General features: G+C 46.4%; 4 protein-coding genes and 1 long non-coding RNA gene across 5 annotated transcripts; 3 read left to right on the top strand and 2 right to left on the bottom strand.

The window, feature by feature from the left end:
- Positions 1 to 2,789: 2,789 nt before the first annotated feature.
- On the top strand, positions 2,790 to 4,794 carry LOC100286180 (ring zinc finger protein). The gene is made up of 4 exons (NM_001159068.2): positions 2,790 to 3,074; positions 3,137 to 3,280; positions 3,356 to 3,477; positions 3,541 to 4,794. Exons 1-4 carry the CDS (start codon positions 2,904 to 2,906, stop codon positions 4,361 to 4,363), a joined length of 1,260 nt encoding a protein of 419 aa, NP_001152540.2. The 5' UTR covers positions 2,790 to 2,903; the 3' UTR covers positions 4,364 to 4,794.
- Positions 4,795 to 4,868: 74 nt separating this feature from the next.
- Positions 4,869 to 11,753, bottom strand: LOC103652245 (pectin acetylesterase 5). The gene is made up of 11 exons (NM_001414178.1): positions 11,325 to 11,753; positions 11,047 to 11,259; positions 10,718 to 10,797; positions 10,520 to 10,609; positions 9,645 to 9,769; positions 6,630 to 6,690; positions 6,505 to 6,555; positions 6,321 to 6,398; positions 6,126 to 6,231; positions 5,887 to 6,032; positions 4,869 to 5,646 (listed from the first exon to the last, which is right to left on the bottom strand). Exons 1-11 carry the CDS (start codon positions 11,551 to 11,553, stop codon positions 5,521 to 5,523), a joined length of 1,305 nt encoding a protein of 434 aa, NP_001401107.1. The 5' UTR covers positions 11,554 to 11,753; the 3' UTR covers positions 4,869 to 5,520.
- On the top strand, positions 8,431 to 9,512 carry LOC109944848 (E3 ubiquitin-protein ligase RHA2A). Its single transcript, XM_023301996.2, is given in 2 exon segments — positions 8,431 to 8,720; positions 8,722 to 9,512. Coding segments are annotated over 2 exon segments (687 nt in total). The 3' UTR covers positions 9,119 to 9,512.
- A 1,755-nt stretch (positions 11,754 to 13,508) lies between the features above and the next one.
- Positions 13,509 to 14,868, top strand: LOC103650683 (uncharacterized). The gene is made up of 5 exons (XR_002268098.3): positions 13,509 to 13,865; positions 13,945 to 14,013; positions 14,124 to 14,225; positions 14,315 to 14,393; positions 14,518 to 14,868. It is a non-coding gene; the product is annotated as an uncharacterized lncRNA (long non-coding RNA).
- Positions 14,869 to 15,736: 868 nt separating this feature from the next.
- LOC100282740 (MON1) lies at positions 15,737 to 21,417 on the bottom strand. Its single transcript, NM_001155646.1, has 14 exons — positions 20,997 to 21,417; positions 20,829 to 20,908; positions 20,674 to 20,745; positions 20,544 to 20,583; positions 20,313 to 20,414; positions 20,059 to 20,180; positions 19,826 to 19,958; positions 18,264 to 18,355; positions 18,110 to 18,191; positions 17,362 to 17,426; positions 16,965 to 17,252; positions 16,797 to 16,888; positions 16,044 to 16,108; positions 15,737 to 15,905 (listed from the first exon to the last, which is right to left on the bottom strand). Exons 1-14 carry the CDS (start codon positions 21,357 to 21,359, stop codon positions 15,810 to 15,812), a joined length of 1,692 nt encoding a protein of 563 aa, NP_001149118.1. The 5' UTR covers positions 21,360 to 21,417; the 3' UTR covers positions 15,737 to 15,809.
- Positions 21,418 to 21,422: the final 5 nt, after the last annotated feature.

The raw sequence follows: 21,422 nt of genomic DNA, 5'->3' as shown, positions 1-21,422 counted from the left end.
CATGATAGTTTGTGTCATGATTGCAATCGATTGTAAAGGGTATGAATGTAATTTCACACAGGGTGCGCCCTGTGCCTATAAATAGATGAACAGTACCCCCGTACTGTTCACGCTGATTTGTATTCACTGGCACATCGCCTGGTTTTTCACCTTCTATCAAGCCGAAGGTACAAACGTAATTCAATATTATTCATATTTGTTCATATAATAAAAATATCTTAATAATGTTATATAATTATTCATGTTGTCTCTTATATTTCTTATGCTTCTTCTTTCATTAACACATGTTGCAATCATGAAGGTATGTCCTTCATGACCTTCGTTTGAAGATCATTATATCCTAAGGGAAATAATGCTTCGAAGGATGAAGGACTTTAAACTTTAACATTTTATGTTGTCTTGTTCTTAATTCATAGCATTTGAGAACAAGTCCCCAACAGCGTCATGAACAAGCAAACATACAAACTAGCAAGTATATCAACAAATATTCATTATAGTGGTCATGAATGGTGGTGGATGGGTGAATATAGTTTTGGGTAGAGTTTGTGTTGATGGAGTAGAGATGCTCACACGAAGGGTGTATTGGAGGTGAACCAACACTAGAAGTGTAGTCGGTAGAGCAGGGTAACTAAGTGGGTGGGGTTTTGCCTTGGCTCAGGGGTGCTGAGGGTGTGGAGAGAGAGAGGGTAACTGGTGTATTTATAGCTGGGTACATATGGTTTAGTACGGTAGAGTATGATGTCGAGGCTTGATCGTTTTCTTCTTCACCATCATCTTCTTCCTCCTCTTCTTCACTTGAGGAGCTTGAGCTTGGAGCCTTCTTCTTGTCTTTTATCTTTTTTTGTTCATCAAATGCAAAATCATACGACTTTGAAGAAGTTGGCTCCTCCTCTTGACCCATCTTGCATGACATTTCAAATGCCACAATCTTCCTAATCACAAGTGTCGGGGTCATTTGGCTCAAGTCCTCCAAATTGTGAAGAATGGTGATGATGATCCCATATTTTTGTTGAGGTAATAGAGAGATGATCTTCCTCACAATGTTCGCATCATCTAGCTTATTCATGTCAATAGAATTGAGCTCATTAATAACAAGATTTAAACATAAATACATGTCTCTAACAAGCTGATTTTCTTTCATAGCAAAAGAATTGTACGCATTCAAGACTAGACAATGTTTTTGCTCACGAACATTTCATGTATGGTCATAAAGCTCATGCAATTTTAGCCAAATCTCATTAGCAGTTTTCAAAGTAAATACTCAATTGAAGATTTCTATGCTAAGAGATTCATACAAGCAATTTTTGGCTCTAGCATTCAAATGAATTTCTTTTTTGTCACTCGCGGTGAGTTAATCGGGATTCTTAAATGGTTTCATTCTGTCGCGAGTGACTCTCCAAACACCTAGAACAACTGCTTCTCGATAACAAGTCATTCTAACACTATAATAAGGGAAAATAATGTCGTCGGAGTGTGGTGGACTATAGGTATCCATCCTCTTTCTCTAAAAGCGTCGAATCTATTAGTGGCGAAGGTAAAACATTCCAAATGAGCCAAACCGGGCTTTGATACCACTTGTAGTAACAGTAACATCTAACAGGGGTGAGTGAATTAGGACTTTTAAAAACTATCTCTAAACTAGGCCACAAATAAATCTCTAGAACAAAACCTATGTAAATAAATTAACTAGATTATGCAAAGTAGGTTTTGTGTATGTATTGCTATCTGTACCGCAAAAAAGAGTTATGCAACCTAAGTTCCAATCCTATATAACCTACACTAACACTAAGAATAGTAAAGATTGCAACTTAAGTAGAGAGAGTAAATATTGAAGATTAAAAAGCTAGTAGAGAAAACAAACTCTCATAGACGACGTCGTTTTTTTACCGAGGTATCTCGACAATGCAAGGTCCTAACTAATCCTCTTTGGTGCCCATACGCAAAGGGTAGCCCACGTGAGGGCCAAACACCATATACGAGTAACTCTGTAGAGAGCCGCGGGCATTCTCCACGCGCAAGTGGTGCTCCGCTTTCGGCTGCTCTCGGTCGTTCCCCACCGTCTTCACTATCGAGCTTTCGGGCGAAATGCAGTGAACGCGACGTTTATTTGTGACATAGTATGGAGATAGTTTTTAGAAGTCTTAATTCACTCCCTTTTAGGTGTCACAGTTTACTAGCACCTAAATTTTCTGGAAATAGAGCTGTCAACAGGACCAGGACCGCGCTTATAGTTTTTTAAACAGCAGGAACGCAGAAAATATCTCGATCGCGGGAGGTACACGCGTGATGATAGATTTGAGTAAACATGGTTCTTAAGCTAAGCCGCGTCCATCAAACGCGCCAACTAGGATGGTGCACCGACATCTTATGTTAATTTTAGTACAGATTGAAATAGGCGTCGCGGAAAGAAACGTGCACGTAGAGGTGGTAAGGTATAGCAATCCAAATTATTTTTCGCAAAATAGTAGGACCTTAATTAAATTTTAGTTAAAAATAAATAGAAACATAGCCCATCTTAATATGATCCTTAAAAATTTAGAGCATATTATCACCCCTAGTGTCAAGTGGAGTGACACTGTATAAAGTAAGTTTATTTTTTAAACCAAATAGAATCTTTATATAGGCCCTAGACGGGCTTAACAACCGCGAATTTTTAATTAGGTTATTAATGTACCCTGTGGTGTACCTGTCGATCCCATACGAGAGTATTGATCATTTTATATATTGAGTTCCAATTGTTAGAGATAGAAAAAAAATGATCACCTACCATGTTGGAAAAGAGAAGGAAGGAAAGATCCAAGAGCAGCACGCATCTTTCTTGTGATTGATTTTAAAAGCAGCAGACAGAAGAGCCTTAACTCTCTTCTTCCCCACCGGAAACCACCACCCACCTCCCCTCCTCGATGGGCCACGTCCTCAGCTGCAGCCGCGACGGCGCTGACTTGTTCCGCGCGGTGCAGCACGGCGACCTGGACGCCCTCCTCGCCGTCGACCCGGAGCTCGCCCGCCGCGCCACCACCATATACGACCGTCTGTCCCTGCTCCACATCGCCGCCGCCAATGGCCAGCTGCAGGTTCGATCGCTTCTTGTTCCTTTATTTTTCCTGTTGTGTTTCTCAAGCTGGCAGAGAGGCAGGTGCTCTCCATGTTGTTGTTCGATGACGGTGGCGCCGGCGGGAACGTGGACGTGCTGAACCGGAAGAAGCAGACCCCGTTGATGCTGGCGGCCATGCACGGCAGGACGGACTGCGTGCTCAGCCTGCTAGACGCCGGAGCAAATGTACGTAATCATCATCAGTTTACTATTTCTCTTCATCATGGCCATCAACTGACGAACGACGGCTTGCTGGCTCAGATCCTCATGTTCGACTCGGTACACGCGCGGACATGCCTCCACCACGCGGCCTACTACGGCCATGCCCACTGCCTCCAAGCCATCCTCTCGGCCGCCAAGACCACGCCGGTGGCCGACTCATGGTATGGCCGCCAGCCAAGACATCCTCATCCATATGCATCAAGCATGACATGCTTGGCTTGCAGGGGCTTCGCGCGCTTCGTGAACGTGAGGGACGAGCACGGCGCCACGCCGCTGCACCTGGCGGCAAGGCAGGGGCGGCCGCAGTGCGTCCGCCACCTGCTCCACGCCGGCGCCATCGTCTCCGCCCCAACAGCCTCCTACGGCTTCCCCGGCAGCACGGCGTTGCACCTGGCTGCACGCCGCGGCAACCTGGACTGCGTCCGGGAGCTCCTCGCCTGGGGCGCTGACCGCCTCCACAGGGACTCGGCGGGGAGGATCGCCTACGCGGTGGCCCTCAAGCACAGCCACCGAGAGTGCGCCGCGCTGCTGAACCCGGCGGCGGCGGAACCAATGGTGTGGCCGTCCCCGCTCAAGTTCATCAGCGAGCTCAGCCCGGAGGCCAAGGTGCTCCTGGAGGGGGCTCTCATGGAAGCCAACAGGGAGCGCGAGAAGCGCATCACGGACACCACAACCAAAACAAACAACGACGGCGGCCTTGACGACGACGACGAGCAGCTGTGCGGCATCTGCCTGGAGCAGGCGTGCACCATGGAGGTGCAGGACTGCGGGCACCAGATGTGCGCCGCGTGCACGCTGGCGCTGTGCTGCCACAGCAAGCCCAACCCGACGACCCTGGCACTGCAGCCACCCGCCTGCCCCTTCTGCCGCGCCACCATCACCCGGCTGCTGGTGGCCAACAGCAAGACTACTGCTACCTCCAACAGCTTCAGGGGACTCACCTCGGCCATCAGGTCCTTGTCCTTGTCCAGGATTGCTCGTGGCTCCGGGAGGGTAGCCGACAGCTCATTACCCCAGTCATTCTTTGAGGAACAAGGATCCAAATGATTACCAAGCCTCATTACCTGCAATAATCCACTCCAGTCATTCTTTGAGGATCAATCAAGGATCCAAATGATTATCAAGCCCAAGCAAGATGGAGTATTACAACAACTAATTAATGGTGCCCGATGCAATACAAGTAGATGTTTTTTTATACAAGGGAGGGAATGAGCAGAGTTAGTAGCCACTAAATTTTGGATTTGTTAGTCAATGATATGTTGTGTATTTTGTGTTGTAGTATATATAGGTGTGAGTCTGGGACATCAGCATTCAGCGTCATAAAGGCCGGAGCATGAACAGATTCAGAATGCATGCAATATGATGCGCATGGAGATATATGTAAAGGATGTGTTTCCTTTTTCCTAGGCTTCACAAATTGTTACGAGCCTTTAATATTAATTTTAGTTAAAAAATAAATATGTATAGTGTCTGATCTTAATCCGATCCTTAAATTTTATATTGTAAAATTTAGAGTACATTACCATCTCTATCCTTTCCACATCACACAGGTCACGTATCACCAGATCGCCTATCAGAGGTGATAGGTGAGGTCATGCGATGGCCAAGTGTGCGGTGTTCCATTTTCTATATGACAAGTGCACCAAGATATTTTCTATCTATCATTGATTAAGCAAATAGAGAAATACTAACAGAAGCCCAGTTGCCAAAATTCAACGCGACCGCAAGGCACGCGTGCTTTCAGACTGGACCCCCGGAGAACACAAACGCATCAACCAACCAGGCTCCGCTCACGGAGACAACATCCCTTGCCACTGTCATCAGCCAACCTGAACAACAACAACAAAAAAATACAACAGATGACGTGGTGAATACACAGCATGCTGTTGCGTTGGTCAACTTGTCAGCCTTACCTATCTCTCCATGCACAGCACAATGTCCCTCTCAAAGAAAACGATGGCCTACCCTGTTTCAAGGACAAGGTCCCTCTCGTCTCGTGACACACACATATATCCTACTGTATGTCATATCAACGCTCATTGTATAGAATTCTCTTTGTAAGTATTGTTCTCCTCGTATTTTAATAGGCCTCAAGTACAAGTCTCAGTCCGAACTCTGCTAATGATCACATTTAGCTCGACAAATATCAACTCATGGAGAGTCAATTACGAATTAAATCTACCACAACTAACACTGCAAGTCAGTTAATCTTCCTTGTAGGGCTGATCGAGAACCACATTGTAGCATGTCGGGTTGCAGGGATATTCACAATCTATTTCCTTCACCTCCCTCCGCTCAAAGAACCAATCTCCCACCGCTTCTGCGGCCGTCTGCATCACAATTCAGATTCAGATACTATATTAATTTAACCACAAAGACACTGACAAACCAACCCATCATCTACAGCATGTGTATGTATTGGTGACAGGCACAAAAAGTACAGTGGCGATGTTTATCACAGTTTATAAAATGTAAAATTAGAACAGCCACAGTGCGTGCACAAATTTGAATAGCCAGTTAAACCATGTCCATCTACATCTGTGACAAACATAACGTAGATATGTGTTTACCTTGTTGTTCACTCTAGCAGCTGATGGCGAATGCCAAGCCAAAGCTTTCATTGACTGACAGTGTATAAAGCAGGAGTCAATGAACATACCCCAGTCCCTTCTCTTCTTGAATTCATTTATAGCATCAAGCAGCGCTTTCCTGAAACCTGAAAATTCCTTATCCTCAGTATACTGAGTTGCAAGATGCAGGCCTAAGTGACACAATTAAACACAAGAGACACATAAGATTCCACTGCAACCTTGAAGAACTTCAAGCTGTTTTGAGCTACACCTGCTAATATCCATCCTGCAATTTTGCCATAGATTTTCACGGTCAGAACCTTCTGGAGACAACACATGCTCTACCTGCAAAGGAAGACCGAAAAGTTTATAGTAAGAGTCATATTGATTCTTATGAACTAATGGACTGTTCAAATGGATATTTATAATAGAACCTGCCAAACATCATATGCTGGATTGAGTATAAACATCGGGGTGGTGATGCTTTTTGCAACTTCTTGTGGGAAGAAGCACTAGCAGCAAGTAAGAGGAACTAATTAGCATACAGCAGCTTGGATAGTGAAGAGAGTCATTATTTTAAAGAAAGGAAATTATAACTTAAGCAAATCAGGGGACAACCTGCCCCGGTTCCATATCTGAGCTGCAATGAGGGAATATTTTACGCACATCCTGCAAGATAGTAGTACCATATAAAGTGCACTGATTGAATTGGGTTGGGTTAGGGTTGAGAGAGAGAGACAGACCTGCAGCCGAGCAACATCGTTATAAAAGCCCCGCATATACCTTCTTCCAGAAATGTCTTCTCTGCATAAGAAGGTAGAAGAAAAATCACTGTGAAATTCTTCTTTTTTCTCGAATATGCGGTAGAGATGCATGCCATTGCCGGTATTATTAAAACTACGTTTAAACGTCAAAACGCTAATTAAAGGTTAAAACCACATTTTGGCGTTCTAAACTGTAAAATGTTGTGTTTCATGCGTTTTAGACCATTAGCTACTTTTGGGCTCAATCTGTTAGTTATTTTTGGGTCCAATCCGGCTCATGGGTGAAGTTTTGGTAAGCCACTAACCTCTGTTTAGGTGCTGTTATGTGGAGAATCGCTGGTAGTCTTCTTTTTGTTTTATTATGGAATCTAGCCATTTTCTGATCTGGAATGTAAGAGGTCTTAATGACCGTGCTAAAAGAGACTCAAGTTAAATCGTTGGTGGTTGATATCAAGCCTTCAATCGTGTTAGAGTATATTAGGCAACACCGGATATGGATAGTTTAGGATTGATTGTAATCCCATGATAGCCTTCCTTATCTCTAGGAGAGGCGCCTTGCCCTCCAAGCCATGATAAACATCTCGAGGGCTCAGGCAATGAACATTACACATTATACACATTCTCTCCTTCCTTCATGGTATTACGAGTTTAGGTTTTAGATCCAACAGACGTCTTCCGCTGCCACGGCTGCGCCGCCCCCGGGGAGACTGTTCTCCGCCGGGGGCAGCGCCCTCCTAGGATGCGCGGCCGATCCCTATGACCGCCGTGTTCATCGTCCTCATTTCCACGGCGGATCCATCTGATCCCGCTGCGCGTCGCGTCATCCAGCAGCAACAGATCGGGAGTGTCACCTGAGGGTATGTGGATCCGCGAGATTGGGGCTTCTCCGTACGCCGTCGTGGTGACAGCCGCGGACTTCGGCGCCGGTCGGGCCACTCTGCGCGCCGCCATGGAGGCGGTAGCAAGCGTCGACATGCATGTGCCCCTCCTCCACTCCGTCCACCTCCAGGCCAGCCGCCACCCCTCCGCCGCGGACCGGAGCCGCACCTCTCATTGCACGCGGTAGGCGCGGGGCCGCTCCGCCCCTCTGTCACGGGTCGGGGCTGCGTCGAATCCTGTCGTGGGGTGGCTCTGCTCTTCCGCCATGGGCCGAGCCGCGGCTCCCGCTGCGAGGCCGCACAGTCGGACCTCCCCTAGCCTCGGAGCTGTGCCACGGCTCCTTGCCGCCGGGCCGCTCCTAAGTGGGTGATTAAATCAATTGACAAAATTTGATGGGGGTTTCTTTGGAAAAGGGGAAAGGAGGTTAATGGTGAAAGTTGTCTAGTGTCTTGGGAGATAATTACGAGGCCTCTAAGTTATGGTGGTCATGGTGTTCCTAACATGCAATTTAAAAGCTGGGCATTCCAGGCAAAATGGTTGTGGTTAGAAAAACGGACCCATCCAGACCTTGGCATGGGCTATCTCTCCCGGTGCAGCGGCAGGTCAGGCAGTTCTTTGAGTTATCTATGTTTACTGTGATAGGAAATGGAGCTTCTACTCTCTTCTGGTCGGATAGATGGTTAAACGGGAATGCTATCCATAACATTGCCCCAAATGTGGTCCGTATGGTTGGTCGTTGGGATTTTCCTTCCAGAACTGTGGCACAGGCTCTGGATAACTGGCAGTGGGTTAGCGAGATTGAAAACCCTCTTTCATTAATTGGGCTGCAGCAATATTTGATGTTATGGGATGCCTTGAGAGGGGTTATGCTTGTTAGAGCTGTACCCTGCATCTCTCTGTAATGGGCCTAGGCCCAAATACCCTTAATATAAATGTATTCCCCAACCCAGTTAGGGTTAGGGTTTCCTACTCTAACTTGGTACCAGAGCTAGGTTTAGATTTTTTTTCTGCCTTCCCTGGCCGCCAGCCACCGCCGGCACCCTCCCCTCTCTCCTACCCCGTCGGCAGCCCCCCCCCCACCTCCTCGGCGGCCACGCTCGCACCGCCACTCCCCGGCGGCCCCGCCCGCTCCCTCATCCTCTTCCTCCTCGACCACCTGCGCCGCCTCTCCTCCTGGCTGCTTCGCCTCGCGGTACACGGACGCCGGCCACCCTCGCCACCCCTGCGACGCCGCCCAGCGCCTGGAGGAGCACTCCCCCGCGGTGCGCTTCGACTCGCTGTCATGCGGAAGCGGAGGAGGGTTGACGGCGCCGCGCCCGCTGCCCGAGGGCTGCTGTGTCTGCCTGGGCGACTTCCACACCGCCGCCGAGGTGCGCTGTGCCCGGGGCTGCCGCCACATCTTCCACCGCGCCTGCCTCGACCGCTAGGCCACGCACGGCCACCGCACCTGCCCGCTCTACCGGACGCCGCTCCTCCTCCTCCCGCCGCTGCCCGGCTGCCCCTGCCCCTGTCCCTCCTCTGCCAGCGTTGGACGCTGCTCCTCAGTTGAATTGACGAAACTAAAGAACAGGCTTGTACTCGGCCAATAACAAACTTGCCAAATATCAATTCTCAACCAAGTCTAAAAACCAACCAAAAAACAATATTTTAGTGATAAATCAGATAGTATTAGAAAATATTAATATTAATTACGCCATAATGGTGTTAGAAAATACACGAATGTTGATAGATCATTCCAAATTCAACCAGGACAGGGAATCTTCTGTTCATAGAACTTGATTTATGCATCCTCAAGTAAAAAGGCAATAGTGGTGACAAAGAGCTAATTTGAACATAAGAAGTACAAAAACCACAGGTGTTAGCGTAAAAGAAAAAAAATACTAAAACTCATTTTGTACTCCCTCCGAATTTTTTATTTGATGTTTCTTAGTATGAAATTGTACTATCCAGTGTCAAATAAAAAAATGGAGGTAGTATCAATTACAATCTACAATTAACTTATGTCATAATTCTACTTGTTTTCAGCAAAGAAGCCAAAAGACAAGTCAATCTCAAGTGACACGGAGCAAATGAAATTATTTATGGAGCAAAAACACTAAAAAATACGTAGCATACACATCAAGAAAGAATCCACCATCCGCGAGGCACTTGACAGTAGGTGTGTTTGGTAGAAGTGCCCGGAAATCATCACAATGAATGTATGTAGAAAGGCCACCAGCCGAGCATCCAGTCAAAAAAGCCTACAAGTAGGGATATATTAGCAGTGCAATAATATCAGGATGGTCCAATTCACAGTCAAGTACATTGCCCACATGAGTGGCCACCAATGACATAATAACAATCTATTTGTCTAGCAATTTGTTTTTCTAACTTTCTAGGGCATAGGTTTTTCCGTCCTCTACAATTAGTTAAAGAATCAATGTGAATACCACAGGATAAGAGAATAAAATGTGATAGGGAGTCCCTTTGCCACAAGGCATAAAATAACTTTGGATCATAGTTTTTAAAGCGGTAAGGCAAGACAAGGCATTGGACCACCGCCTGGATGCCTAGGCGGCGCCTAGGCGACACCTAGGCGAGGTAGGCGGGCAAGGCGCCTAGGCGTTAGACCTCCGCCTGGACGTCTAGGCGATGCCTTAAGAACAGTGCTTTGGATTACTCCTATGATAAGTAGCCCAATGAAAGAGTAAAATGTCATGTGGTTGCTGATTCATCCTAGGCCCCAAACATCTTATGCCTCCAAAAGATGCCATGTAGAGACCCATAACTAGCTACAAAGGGAAAACCCCGTGACTAGCTGCAAAACGAAATCACTGTAACTATAGTGTAGTCTTTGTCACGTTCACTGTTTTGGACTGGGAATGAACTTTTTCCGTGTGTTCAAGCCGCATGGCAGGCCGTGGAATACATAAACATGCTAGATCAATGCACTGATGATGAATACCGAGTAGTATCGCAACAAACGCTGCTATTTTATTCGAAAGGCAAACCTGTTTCGCTCTGGCTAGCCCCTTAGACAGAAGTTCGGCCATGACTGCTTCCCAGATACGCTGGCCTCTGAAGAAGAAACCTGTATCATTCTGGGAAGGATCACATCACAGAAATATTAATCGGAATGTCTGGGAAGAAAAGAAAACACAGATCCAAATGTGAGAACGAGGAGTAAAGCGGATAGAGGGCAGGCACACCTTGACTTCTTCTTGGACATTTCCAGAGAATGATGCACCATCACAGTATCTTATTTTCACTTTGTTCCAGTTGTAAAAATCTGCGGGAAGTATAATTATTACTTATTAGAAGATGCAAGGAGTCGTGAACAGATGATTGTATTTGGTTGACGGAGCTGACTATTTTAGGATAGTATACTACTACTTATAGAAAGCAAACTTTGCCATATATTTTTGTTCAGAGGATGTGCGTGCTATGCTGTGGAGTTGAAGTGAAGTGACTGGAATCGTTAGGCACTGGTAATTAGTACTGGACAGAGGAGAGGAGAGCATTGGAGACGCATCAGTACCTGGATTTTGAGATTGATCGTCACTTAGGATGCCGACGAATTCAGCACGAGTATCCATGTGGGCAGAGGAACCGAGATTTGTTTTCTTACGGCGAGCACATGATTCGAAATTGCGGCACCAGCTTCCGCCCTCCAAGTGGAGGAGCCAGTTGTGGGATCCGTCCCCAAATCCAGGAAGGAAGTGGTAGGCAGGCGGCGTACCATCCAAGCACACTAGCCAAGCTGATGGTTCAGGATGGGGGACAAGCAGCGGGAAGCTGAAGAGGAGCGTGACTGACCTGCGCCCTTGTCGATGGCGCCGTAGACGAGGGTGATGTCGACGAGGGCCGGGAGGCGATGCCCGTAGGACGAGGACGGGGGCGGGGAGGGCGCAGGGCCTGCGGCGTAGCGGGAGAGCGTGAGCACGAGGGCGACGGCGAGGAGCGCGAGGGCGAATGTGGCGCTGCGTCGGCCGAGACGGCGCCACCAGAGGCGGAGCTGAACGTGGTGGGTGCAGAGGACCGGCATCGGTGCTGGTGGTGGATCTGAGGCTCGGCGGGCGGCTGATGCGACAGCAGCACAACACTAGCCTTTCTTCTTCTTCTCCGACGACGACGGCTCACGGTCATAGCTTATTAGTTTATTTGTTTTGTTTAAACGAGGCGAGGCGAGGTTAGAGTAGTGATAAATATAAATAAATGGCGGGCACATGGAAGAGAAGAGCGGCGGTGGTGGCGTTGGGTTGCCGACGAGAGGAGGATACCATTATTAACATTAATTAGCAGGGATCTTGCCTTGCCCCTCTTCCCGGAGTTATTTGACTTTGTAACATCCACGCGGCTTCGTCACTTTATTACTCCACAGCTGAGCTTCGCCAATTTCATATTATAGAGCACACACCCACGCCAGTCTAGGACTGTTAATCTCTCGCACTCTGTAAACATCTGTTTTCTTGCGCTTGATGAAGGGAGCACACACCTGTGTACTAATTTATCCCTAGCCGCGAAAGAGAACAGACGGGAGTAACTTAACAGACGGTGCCCGCGCTGGAGACTCGCCCGCGCCGCCGTCTGCATTCCGCGCGGCCATCTGCCACATGGTGCCCGCGCCCCCGTCTGAACAAGGATCTGGTGCCCGCGCCCCCGTCTGAACTAGGATCTGGTACCTACGCTGCCGTCTGTATCCCGCGCAGCCGTCTTGCTTCTGGTTCCCTTCACCCGGCTGCATGGAGGTACAAAGCTCCGCCTCAAGTCGTCCTTCATGGACGCATGAGCTGCTGCTACACATGAACCGCTGCGAGAAGGACCCGTCGGCGCCGCCCAAGCCGACGCACCCGGACCCGCCGCCCGAGAAGGACGACTTGAGGCGGAGCTGCTCGAAGTAGAGCACGCGCACCACCATCTAGATCGGCAGCCGGTCGTTCTGCGCCGCGTGGCTCGACGCGTCCTGCGACAGCTTCTGGCAGTCGATCAGCTGCACAGCCACTTGCACTCCAACTCCATCAGAGATGGATGCGCCTGTTTTTGTTTGGGTTTTTTTCCCTGCAGCAAAACATTTGGTCAGCCAACGAGTTCTCTTTTCTCTAGACACAAAACCGATCAAGAAATGACAAACCAAACAGCTTGTGCAAAGGATGTGCTTGGCCTGATTACAAAGGGCTTCAGGCTACCGTCAGAAATGGAATTCATTGACACTAAATCAAATATATTCTTATTCTATTTGATCAGCTAAACTTATTCTGTTTGATGCTACAAATGCCATGTTTTTTGTCAATTTTTATACAATTTAACTCCATGCATATACATTGATCTGAAAAAGTTTAACCAGACACAGATCAATGGTTGATCCGGAGCAAGGAGAGGTCCTCCACCCACCAGTCCTCCCCGCAGCGCAAGGCGGCGCAGTCGCACGTCTCCAGGTGCGCCAGGCCGGAGACCAGCTGCTCCTTGCCCGCGCTAGCGACGACGGTGTCGACGCAGCGGGCCACCAGCCCAACCTACTCCGCCACGGGGCCGTCGCACCTGCGCAGCACCTCCAGCACCCCGTCCAGGCTCCGCAACGCCACCTCGGCCAGGTACGCCTCCGCCCGGGCCACGAGGTTGTCCGCGTGGTGGTCCTCCGTCATCTTCAGGTACTCCGCCACGCACCGCAGCTGCGTCACGTTCGCCGCGGTTATCTCGAGGGACAAAATTGACTTTTACCGTAGCTCAGGTAAGATTAAAGAGGCCGGTAGATTAACAGTCCCAAACTGGCACGGGTGTATGCTCTATAATACCAAAATGACGAAGTTCAGCTACGGAGTAATAAAGTGGCGAAGCCGCGCGAACGGGTGTATACTCTATAATACCAAAATGACGAAGCTCAGCTACGAAGTAATAAAATGACGAAGCCGCGCGACGAGAATGTTACGAAGTCAAATAACTCCCCTTCCCCACAGCACAAGGAACAAATCCTTTTTACGCAGCGACAACGAGCCAGGCACCTCCACCTCATCCGCTGACAGACAAGAGCGCAATCACCCGCGGGCCTTGGGCTTGGGCCTTGGAATAGGGTACCACCAACCAATCAATCGAAGAAGAGGCCCGCCGGCCGCCGCGGTTTGCTCGCTATCGCTCCCTTGCTGGCTGCGGTGCGGGTGCGCCGCCGTCGACGAGGGAGTCCCTGGCTCCCTCCCTCCGGGTTCGAATTCGGGTTGCTTCCTTAGGGTTCAGTGGCAGTACATAGCATGGCCCTAAAGCTCGGCTGGAGGAGAGGAGGAGGAGGCTGGCTTGCGCTTCCATTGGGGAATCGGACCACCGCGTCTTCCTCCGCATGCAGCAGCTCCAACTTGTTCGTCGGCGGTATGGTAACAGCTTTCAATTACAGTAGAAGAAGAATTGGCAACGGATGATGCAGCCTTCCTTTTTATTTTCTCTGCAGGTCTTTCCTACGACACTAACGAGACAGCTCTCAAGGATGTTTTCTCTCAATGTGGTGATGTTATTGCGGGTTGCTCCTCCTCCTCTTCTATATTCTTCTTATGAAACTACTTTTTGGCTACGAAAAAAATCGATCTTTCTCTCATGACGATTCATTTACAATATATTTATGCACTGCAGCGAAGGTTATATGCCATCCCACAAGCGGCAAGTCGAAAGGATTTGGTTTTGTCAAGTTTTCTTCGCAAAACCAAGCTGACGCAGCATTGCAAAAGATGAACGGTCAGGCAAGACTATCTTCTTTCATATATATCATCATATAGGACAAGAACACCTGCCTGCCTCTCACCGACACAAATTAAGCTTCGCAGGTGCTTGATGGAAGGAAAATTCGGGTGCACTATGCAAACGGGACTGGATGACTTGTGATTTAGAAACAGATAGAAAATGGTATAGTCTATAATACAAACAGTATTTTGCACGATTGCACGACTATATGTATGATCGATCGTAGCCTTACATGTTCTCCGATAGTAGCAGCATCTTTTACTCTAGCTCTTTTTCTTTTTAATAGAGATGAGCAGGTGATGATTGATGAGCATCCAGCGGCTGGATCTTAAAAATCCGCATTCGCCATTGAAGTTTTGTTGAGATCTCGAAGCTGTAAAAACTCGGACGAACTCAAGCGAGACAAAGATTTCTCTTGGTGACACGGACTGTTATAAGATGTTTTCTGTGAGGAAAAAGTTAGTCTATCATATTTTTACTTGCCACTATTTTTATTTGGTTTGTAAAATAAAATGAGTTGATCCACTCATAGTTAGTTAATACTAAGGTTATCTTCAGTAACATCCTCTAAATTTTATTCCCTAAAAGAATATTTTTTGTCCTTTACAAATCACTCTAAAAGATTCCGTCCTCTATATTTTCACTCTCTCCAGCAACGTCCTCTATATCTCATCCTCTATATATTTTTATTTTTCATTTAGCAGCTATATTAATTATAATCAATATTCTATCGTACTCTCCACATGAGTCCCATCATCTAGAGTCCGCCTCGTACTACTTCCACCTTGCTGGGTGATAGAGGAGCCTCCAAACATAGCGGACGAGAGACGAACGGTAAATTTTACCTTTTCGTTTAGCGCATGCTGCTAGACGGATACCGGATACTATCGTCCTCTAAATATGCTGGACAGAACTCTTTACAGAACCTTGTTGGAGACAGCCTAACATGAGAAGTGAGGTCATCCCACAAAATTTGAGAAATAAATTCATAATACACACCTCAGCTTAGATTTGGATGGAACCATTTCTCAAACTAAACACCCCCTTAGATGCTCTATGATCAAGCTCTGCATATGTAGGCTCACTTGGTATCTATGCAATCAGATACCCTCACAAGAAAAAAAAAAGATTATTTGCATCAACACAGCCCAGGGTTTCCTCATCTAGAACTAGAATACAGGACGCAGCTCAACCAAGCAGACTTGCATCAACATCCCCCTTCTCTATAAATTTGAAGACCAGCAACTGCGGGCAGAGGTTACATGGTATTGCTCTACTCCTTCCCTCAGAATAGACCCTTCCCAAATTAATAAATTTAACGGGCTGCTACAAACAGATAGGAAATGGTGCCGTAGACATATAATGATAAGAAGAAAAAAAACCTCCAGTTCATCAGACAGATAAAAAAAAGGAGCACCATTCCTGAGAAAATGTCAAAAGTGCGACAAACTTAGCCCCCTCATACACCTCCCCAACAACGATGGTACTGCCTGTGTCGGTACAAGTAACATCAAAAAAAACTTTCAACAAAAAAAATGTAACATAGGCATAACAAGTTATTACACACAGGACAACATATCACCAGGAAAGGGTGCTTTCTCCATACACGAATATCTCATTTTCTAAATCCCTCACCCATTGGCATACTCTATTGCACATCTTGATTGCTTGAGTCTGCAAACAAGTACAATCCAAGTTAGACTATTATCCCTATACAATCATGATAACTGCATTATACAAAGATGACTGCGGCTGTGTTGTGATATGATCCATACAAAAAAAACATCAACAACTGCATGTACATGCACTGACCTTATCAGCCAGTGGATTAAAGGCTGCATATAGTTCGAAATCCTGGGTTATCCAGCAAAATAGAACTGCAAGAAAAGGAAAAAGGTAAATGAACGACTTGTCACATTAGGTATCCAGATGATTATGGAACTCGACAGAGCAAGCAAATTTGACATCATCTTGACAGATACTGTATTGCACTCTTGTGATAGAGGATGCTTGATAATAAATTATTTCTCCGCTGCATCATATTATGATATTACCAAGCGTTTGATATCTAAACAGGTACAGATGAACAGGGGGGAACCATGCAATTCTAGTGGGCCCTCCTTTACCAGCATCTTAGCTTAGCTAACTAGCTCCAGCGCACACAGATGAACAGAAACCTGAAAATTGGAATGTATATGCAAACTTCTGCAACTAGTCAACTGCCCCGTAAATCAGTCCCCCTCCCTCTATATATGCAGACACTGACAGTAGATGCATCCAGTACTCCTGTGACATTACATAACCTATGTACTGTACAGTTCAATCAGTTTTGCCCAGTTAAGTCACTATGACAGTATGGCATATTGTCATAGTTTACCTGGCCTTGATGAGAGAATCCTGGTGGTTTCGAAAACAGTGCCTAATGAAATGTGTATGTTTTCTAGAATAACTGAGCATCCAAATTTACTAAAAATGAATCACAATTTTCTATAGTACGGAAGTATTTTGTTGCTAGTGCTTCCAAATAGTGGGACTTGAATTTTGGGGGTGTTACAATCAACTTACCATAATCCTCATCTCTTCTGAATTGAGTTTTGTGTGGACCAGTTGCTTTATCATGCATGGATGCATACAATTTTTGGTAAGCTTTGTACAATCTGCACATATGAGGTTGTCATACAAAGAAGAATCACTATTGTAAAAGTGAATGTGTAGTAGCGTCAATATTCATACCCCTTCTTCTGCTTTTTGTTACTTATGGGTGAGGGAAATTCTGATGACACAAACTGGTCAAGGTAAATGCTTTTATATATAAAATGCCATAGTCCACCTGGTCCTCCAATTGCCATTTCAGAAGACAAAGATTGTGAACTAATGTCTTGAGAGGACTCTGGAGGGTGTGATGCAGATTGAGAAGACGGGTTGGTTGGGAGATCCTCAACACGCAATGCATTCTCATGTAAAGATCTTTGGACTTCGATGAGGACATTTGACTTTAAAAGAGCATTTTGAATGTGGGCCCTAGACATTGTTCACAAAAGAATAAGTTATGTCAGTTTATTTTTGGTGGCACACATTCAGACACCTCGTGACATCCAAACCATGCTTAGTCATTTATTAGCTAGCTCACCTGGAATCTTTGAGATCATAAAAAGCATCTGATCGTGTAGTAAGCAAAGTCACATATGTATGTTCCTGTCAAGAAGAGACCCACATTTAAGCTGCAATGCTTTTAGCTTCTATACCAGTTATTATGTAAGAAAAGAGAGATTGTGCATATGAATGGCTGAGGTCAAATTCCTAGTTACTCCTACATTTTTGTCCAATGTCATGTTCATTAAACAAGGGGGAGAATCATCTCAGTGTGCTCTTATCTGTGGTCCACTGCTTGTTCAGATCCTCAACACATTGATTTAGTTATCTACCCTAGTCCCTGTATTTTTTTTTTCAAAGCCTCGTCTCCTCACTGCCAATACCACACTCAATTTCCCTCGAACACCAGTAAAAACACGAACATTTAGAACCAGACCCAACGTGTCATTGGCTAGCTTTGTTGGTGGTATAGATGAAGAGTGACCCTGAAATGGACGTATTGATGAAAATCCCCTAATCTGTCACCAGTCAGTATTGACAATTTCTAAACTAGAGTTCAGCAAGAACAATAAAGGTCGTGGTAGCATGGGACTATGAAATGCAAAATGTCTCTGCACAAGCTCGAGATGACACCCAAGTAGTCTGAGATAAAAAAAACTATGTTGTCCTCATTTTATTAATGACAAACATAAACCCCTAATGTACCTATTCTTGTAAGCAATGTATCTCGTGCTGATAAGAATGGTAAACCAATACAGTTATTCACATGTATAGATTTCACTCACGTCAAAAAAATGAACATAAGCATGCAAGTAGGCCATAGGATTGTATCTTGGCAAACATATGGGTACAAAAGACTCTGAAGTTCTGCATAAAAAACAAACTGTAAGAACATTATTCAAGGTTCAAATCCTTCATTTCAGAGTATGTCATGATTACCTAAAAGATCCAGAGGACAGAATGAAATTCGCAAGTAATAAAATATCATCAGGATGCAAAGTTGCCTTTTGTGCTCCAACAAGACTAATAACCTGGAAATAATCAAGAACGATATAAAAGAAACATAAAAAGAACAGAACTAGAGAAATGAAAAAGGAAACATCCCTAAAGATAGTAACTAGCGGTAGTAAGAGCAAGAGCATAATCCTCATCCATTCACCTCGCACAAGTTATTAATTTGAGTTGAGATATTAGAGATATCAGATACCATTGTATTTCTACACAAGTAGCGACCTTACACTGAAGTTCACAGAACTTTAGCACAGGTACATCTAAAGGACAAATCTGCATGGATAACTGAAAGAAAATAAGTGCACAGATGTATGCACCTCTAGAAGGTGTGTGCGGAACTCAAAAGTGTGTTCACAGATAACTAGAAACACAGTTTCACAGTACAAAATGGAAACACACCTACGTATGAACCTGTTGAAGGTGCAAGTGGAACATAAAGTGTTGATAAATAACTATCATAAGGTGTTACCAGAAAAGGACTTAACTCCCTTATCATCCTGGGTAGGGCTGGAAACGAGCCGAGCCGAGCCAGGCTCGGCTCGGTAGAATAGCGAGCCGAGCCAGGCTCGGCTCGGTCACTTAGCGAGCTCGATAATGAGGCTCGGCTCGGCTCGATATAGGCTCGCGAGCCGGCTCGGCTCGGCTCGGCTCGCGAGCCTGTACACTCAAATACTCAACAACAGTAATTATAGTCATTAGCTCAAATTTGAAGCACAATATGTTCCATATAATAAAAAATTATGTCCCTGCACTCTAGTTCCTTGTGAATTGTGACCAAAATAGCACACTTACACACTGGTCAACGGAGATACGAGTAAGCAGTAGTTTGGACCGAGCCTCGAGCCGGCTCGCGAGCCTCACCGAGCCGGCTCGGCTCGGCTCGTTAGTGTAGCGAGCCGCAGAATTAGGCTCGGCTCGGGCTCGTTTAGGCTCGCGAGTCTCACCGAGCCGAGCCGAGCCTGATCGAGCCCGAGCCGGCTCGCGAGCCTCGAGCTTTTTTTCCAGCCCTAATCCTGGGTGCTTGGACTATTTGGATCCATCGGAACAAATGTGTCTTCGATAGATTGTCTCCATGCCTCACCTATATCCTTACTTTGGCAGATGAGGAGAGAAGTCGTTGGGAAGCAGCTGGGGCGAAGGGCATATGTTCTCTGGCTGCCTCTGCAGCTGCTCCCTAGGGTGGTGTGTTGTTTTTTCTTTCACATGATGAATTCTTTTTTGTATGCTATTTTCTGGCCCCCGTGAGGAGGCCTGCTGATGTATGGTCTACTTTAGACCTCTTTATTCTATCTTCTTAATTTATAAAGGGGTGCAGTTCTCCTGCGCGTTTTCGAGAAAAAAGATAAATAACTATTATGGAAACTTGCTTTACACTACATATCAACGAAGTGTCAGGATTTGATAACAAATGAACGTTAACACTTAATTTGTGGTTATCAAGCCGTATATAATTAGTATCAAAGTGCAAGCTGTCATGGAGTTGGACAGACCTTGTGCTCACACATCAATAACGCAAATAGAACCCCTGAATCAGCGATGTCCTGCAAAACTGCACTAGCTGCCTGCCTTGTTGATTGAGCAAGAGGAAGACATGTGTAGGCATGAAGAAAAGTAGCCGGATTCCTGTACATTTGTTTCAATGAAACTCCCAGAGAGCGCTACATGTTCAAACACTTATGTGGCATAAAATGAGTCCCAAGCGAAGGAAAAAAAATTGACTGACCAGCTGAATGCATGTATAAGAGATAGGAAAACTGCATCAGTGCCACCAAGCAATGTTGCCATATCGAATCTGGGGTTCTTCTCAAAGCACTTATTGACTGACTTTGTCAAAATAAGCAACAACTGCAAAGTCATATTTTCAGAGACATGTCAGTACAAGGATGGCGAAGGCATGTCTGCATAAACTTAGCCAGGCTAGAAGTCCACAAATAAAGAAATAATAGTATCAACAGATGAATGCAGCAGCGGAAGCACCTGACCATACATGAGCTCTAGTTGCCCCCTCAGTCCTTCATATGACTCTTCTGTGCAGCTTATACAAACTAAATATATTGGCCCCTTCACAAGGAAAACTATCTGAAAGAAAGCATTAAAGAACTTAGTAGCATGCAGCATTAATTATTCATCTCGAAGGAATAAAGCATGTCTTGCAATCTAAAATAAGATTTAATACGACAGTATACATGACAAGGAAGGCAAGCGGACCTGATGTTTGCCAGCTCTCACAAATTTGATATGGTCGCCACTGGAATGAGAGGACGTAAGGTGAGGCAGAGTTAAAGAACGGCAGACAAGTAAAATTATTGCTATAACAAACGCAAGGCCATATACATACCTGTTCTCGACAAAGGAAATGATTGCTTGCAGCGTAGCAGAAAATCCGGCTAGCTTGTGCTCATCCCCATACCTGAAAGTTGCAAAGGTGGTAGCGGTGTCATGGTTTCATAGTACATGCAACGTCCCTGTGAGGGAATTCCTGATCCTCTATACCTGGAATATATTGGCTTGCCAGAATTGCTCAGAATGAAGAAATGTTTTTTCCTCTTCCTCCACGAAGAGGAAGCATCGTCCTGAAACATGAGAGCGGCAGGTCCACGGCCGCTTGAGGCGAAGCCCAAGTGGGTGATGGGGATTGACGGAGGTCTGTAACGAGCTCACCTCGTGGGGATGCTTCTTGCCGCGCGCCCAATCCTGGTCGGGGTCGGGGTCGGGGTCGGCGTCGTCATCAAGGCTGCTTCCGCGCTCGCCAGCGTATCCGCTGCTTCTGGGGCTGGGCTGGGAGACATCGTCCCCATCCTTGTCATCGTCGTGGAGTCCCTCGGGCGCCTCCTTCCACGCGGAGGTGCTGCTCCCGCCTCTGGACGCGGAGGTGAGGTAGCCCTCGTCGTCGTCGAGGATCTCGGCGGTGTGGAAGTCCGGGGGAAGGTCCCTGGTGCCACAAAGGGAGAGGGCGGCGAGTCTGGCCGCGGATTCGGCTGGGAGCGACGGGGCATCGTTGGGGTTAGGGTTGGGCGGGTCCATGGCTGGCCAGGCTTCTCCAGTCCTCCCCTCCCCCGGGAAAGAACGAGTCGTTTTGTTTTGGGG

Source organism: Zea mays, chromosome 3, assembly GCF_902167145.1.
Source record: "Zea mays cultivar B73 chromosome 3, Zm-B73-REFERENCE-NAM-5.0, whole genome shotgun sequence".
Lineage (NCBI taxonomy): Eukaryota > Viridiplantae > Streptophyta > Magnoliopsida > Poales > Poaceae > Zea > Zea mays.
The sequence above is the reverse complement of the archived record's forward strand: the minus strand, read 5'-3'. Positions and strand labels throughout refer to the sequence as shown.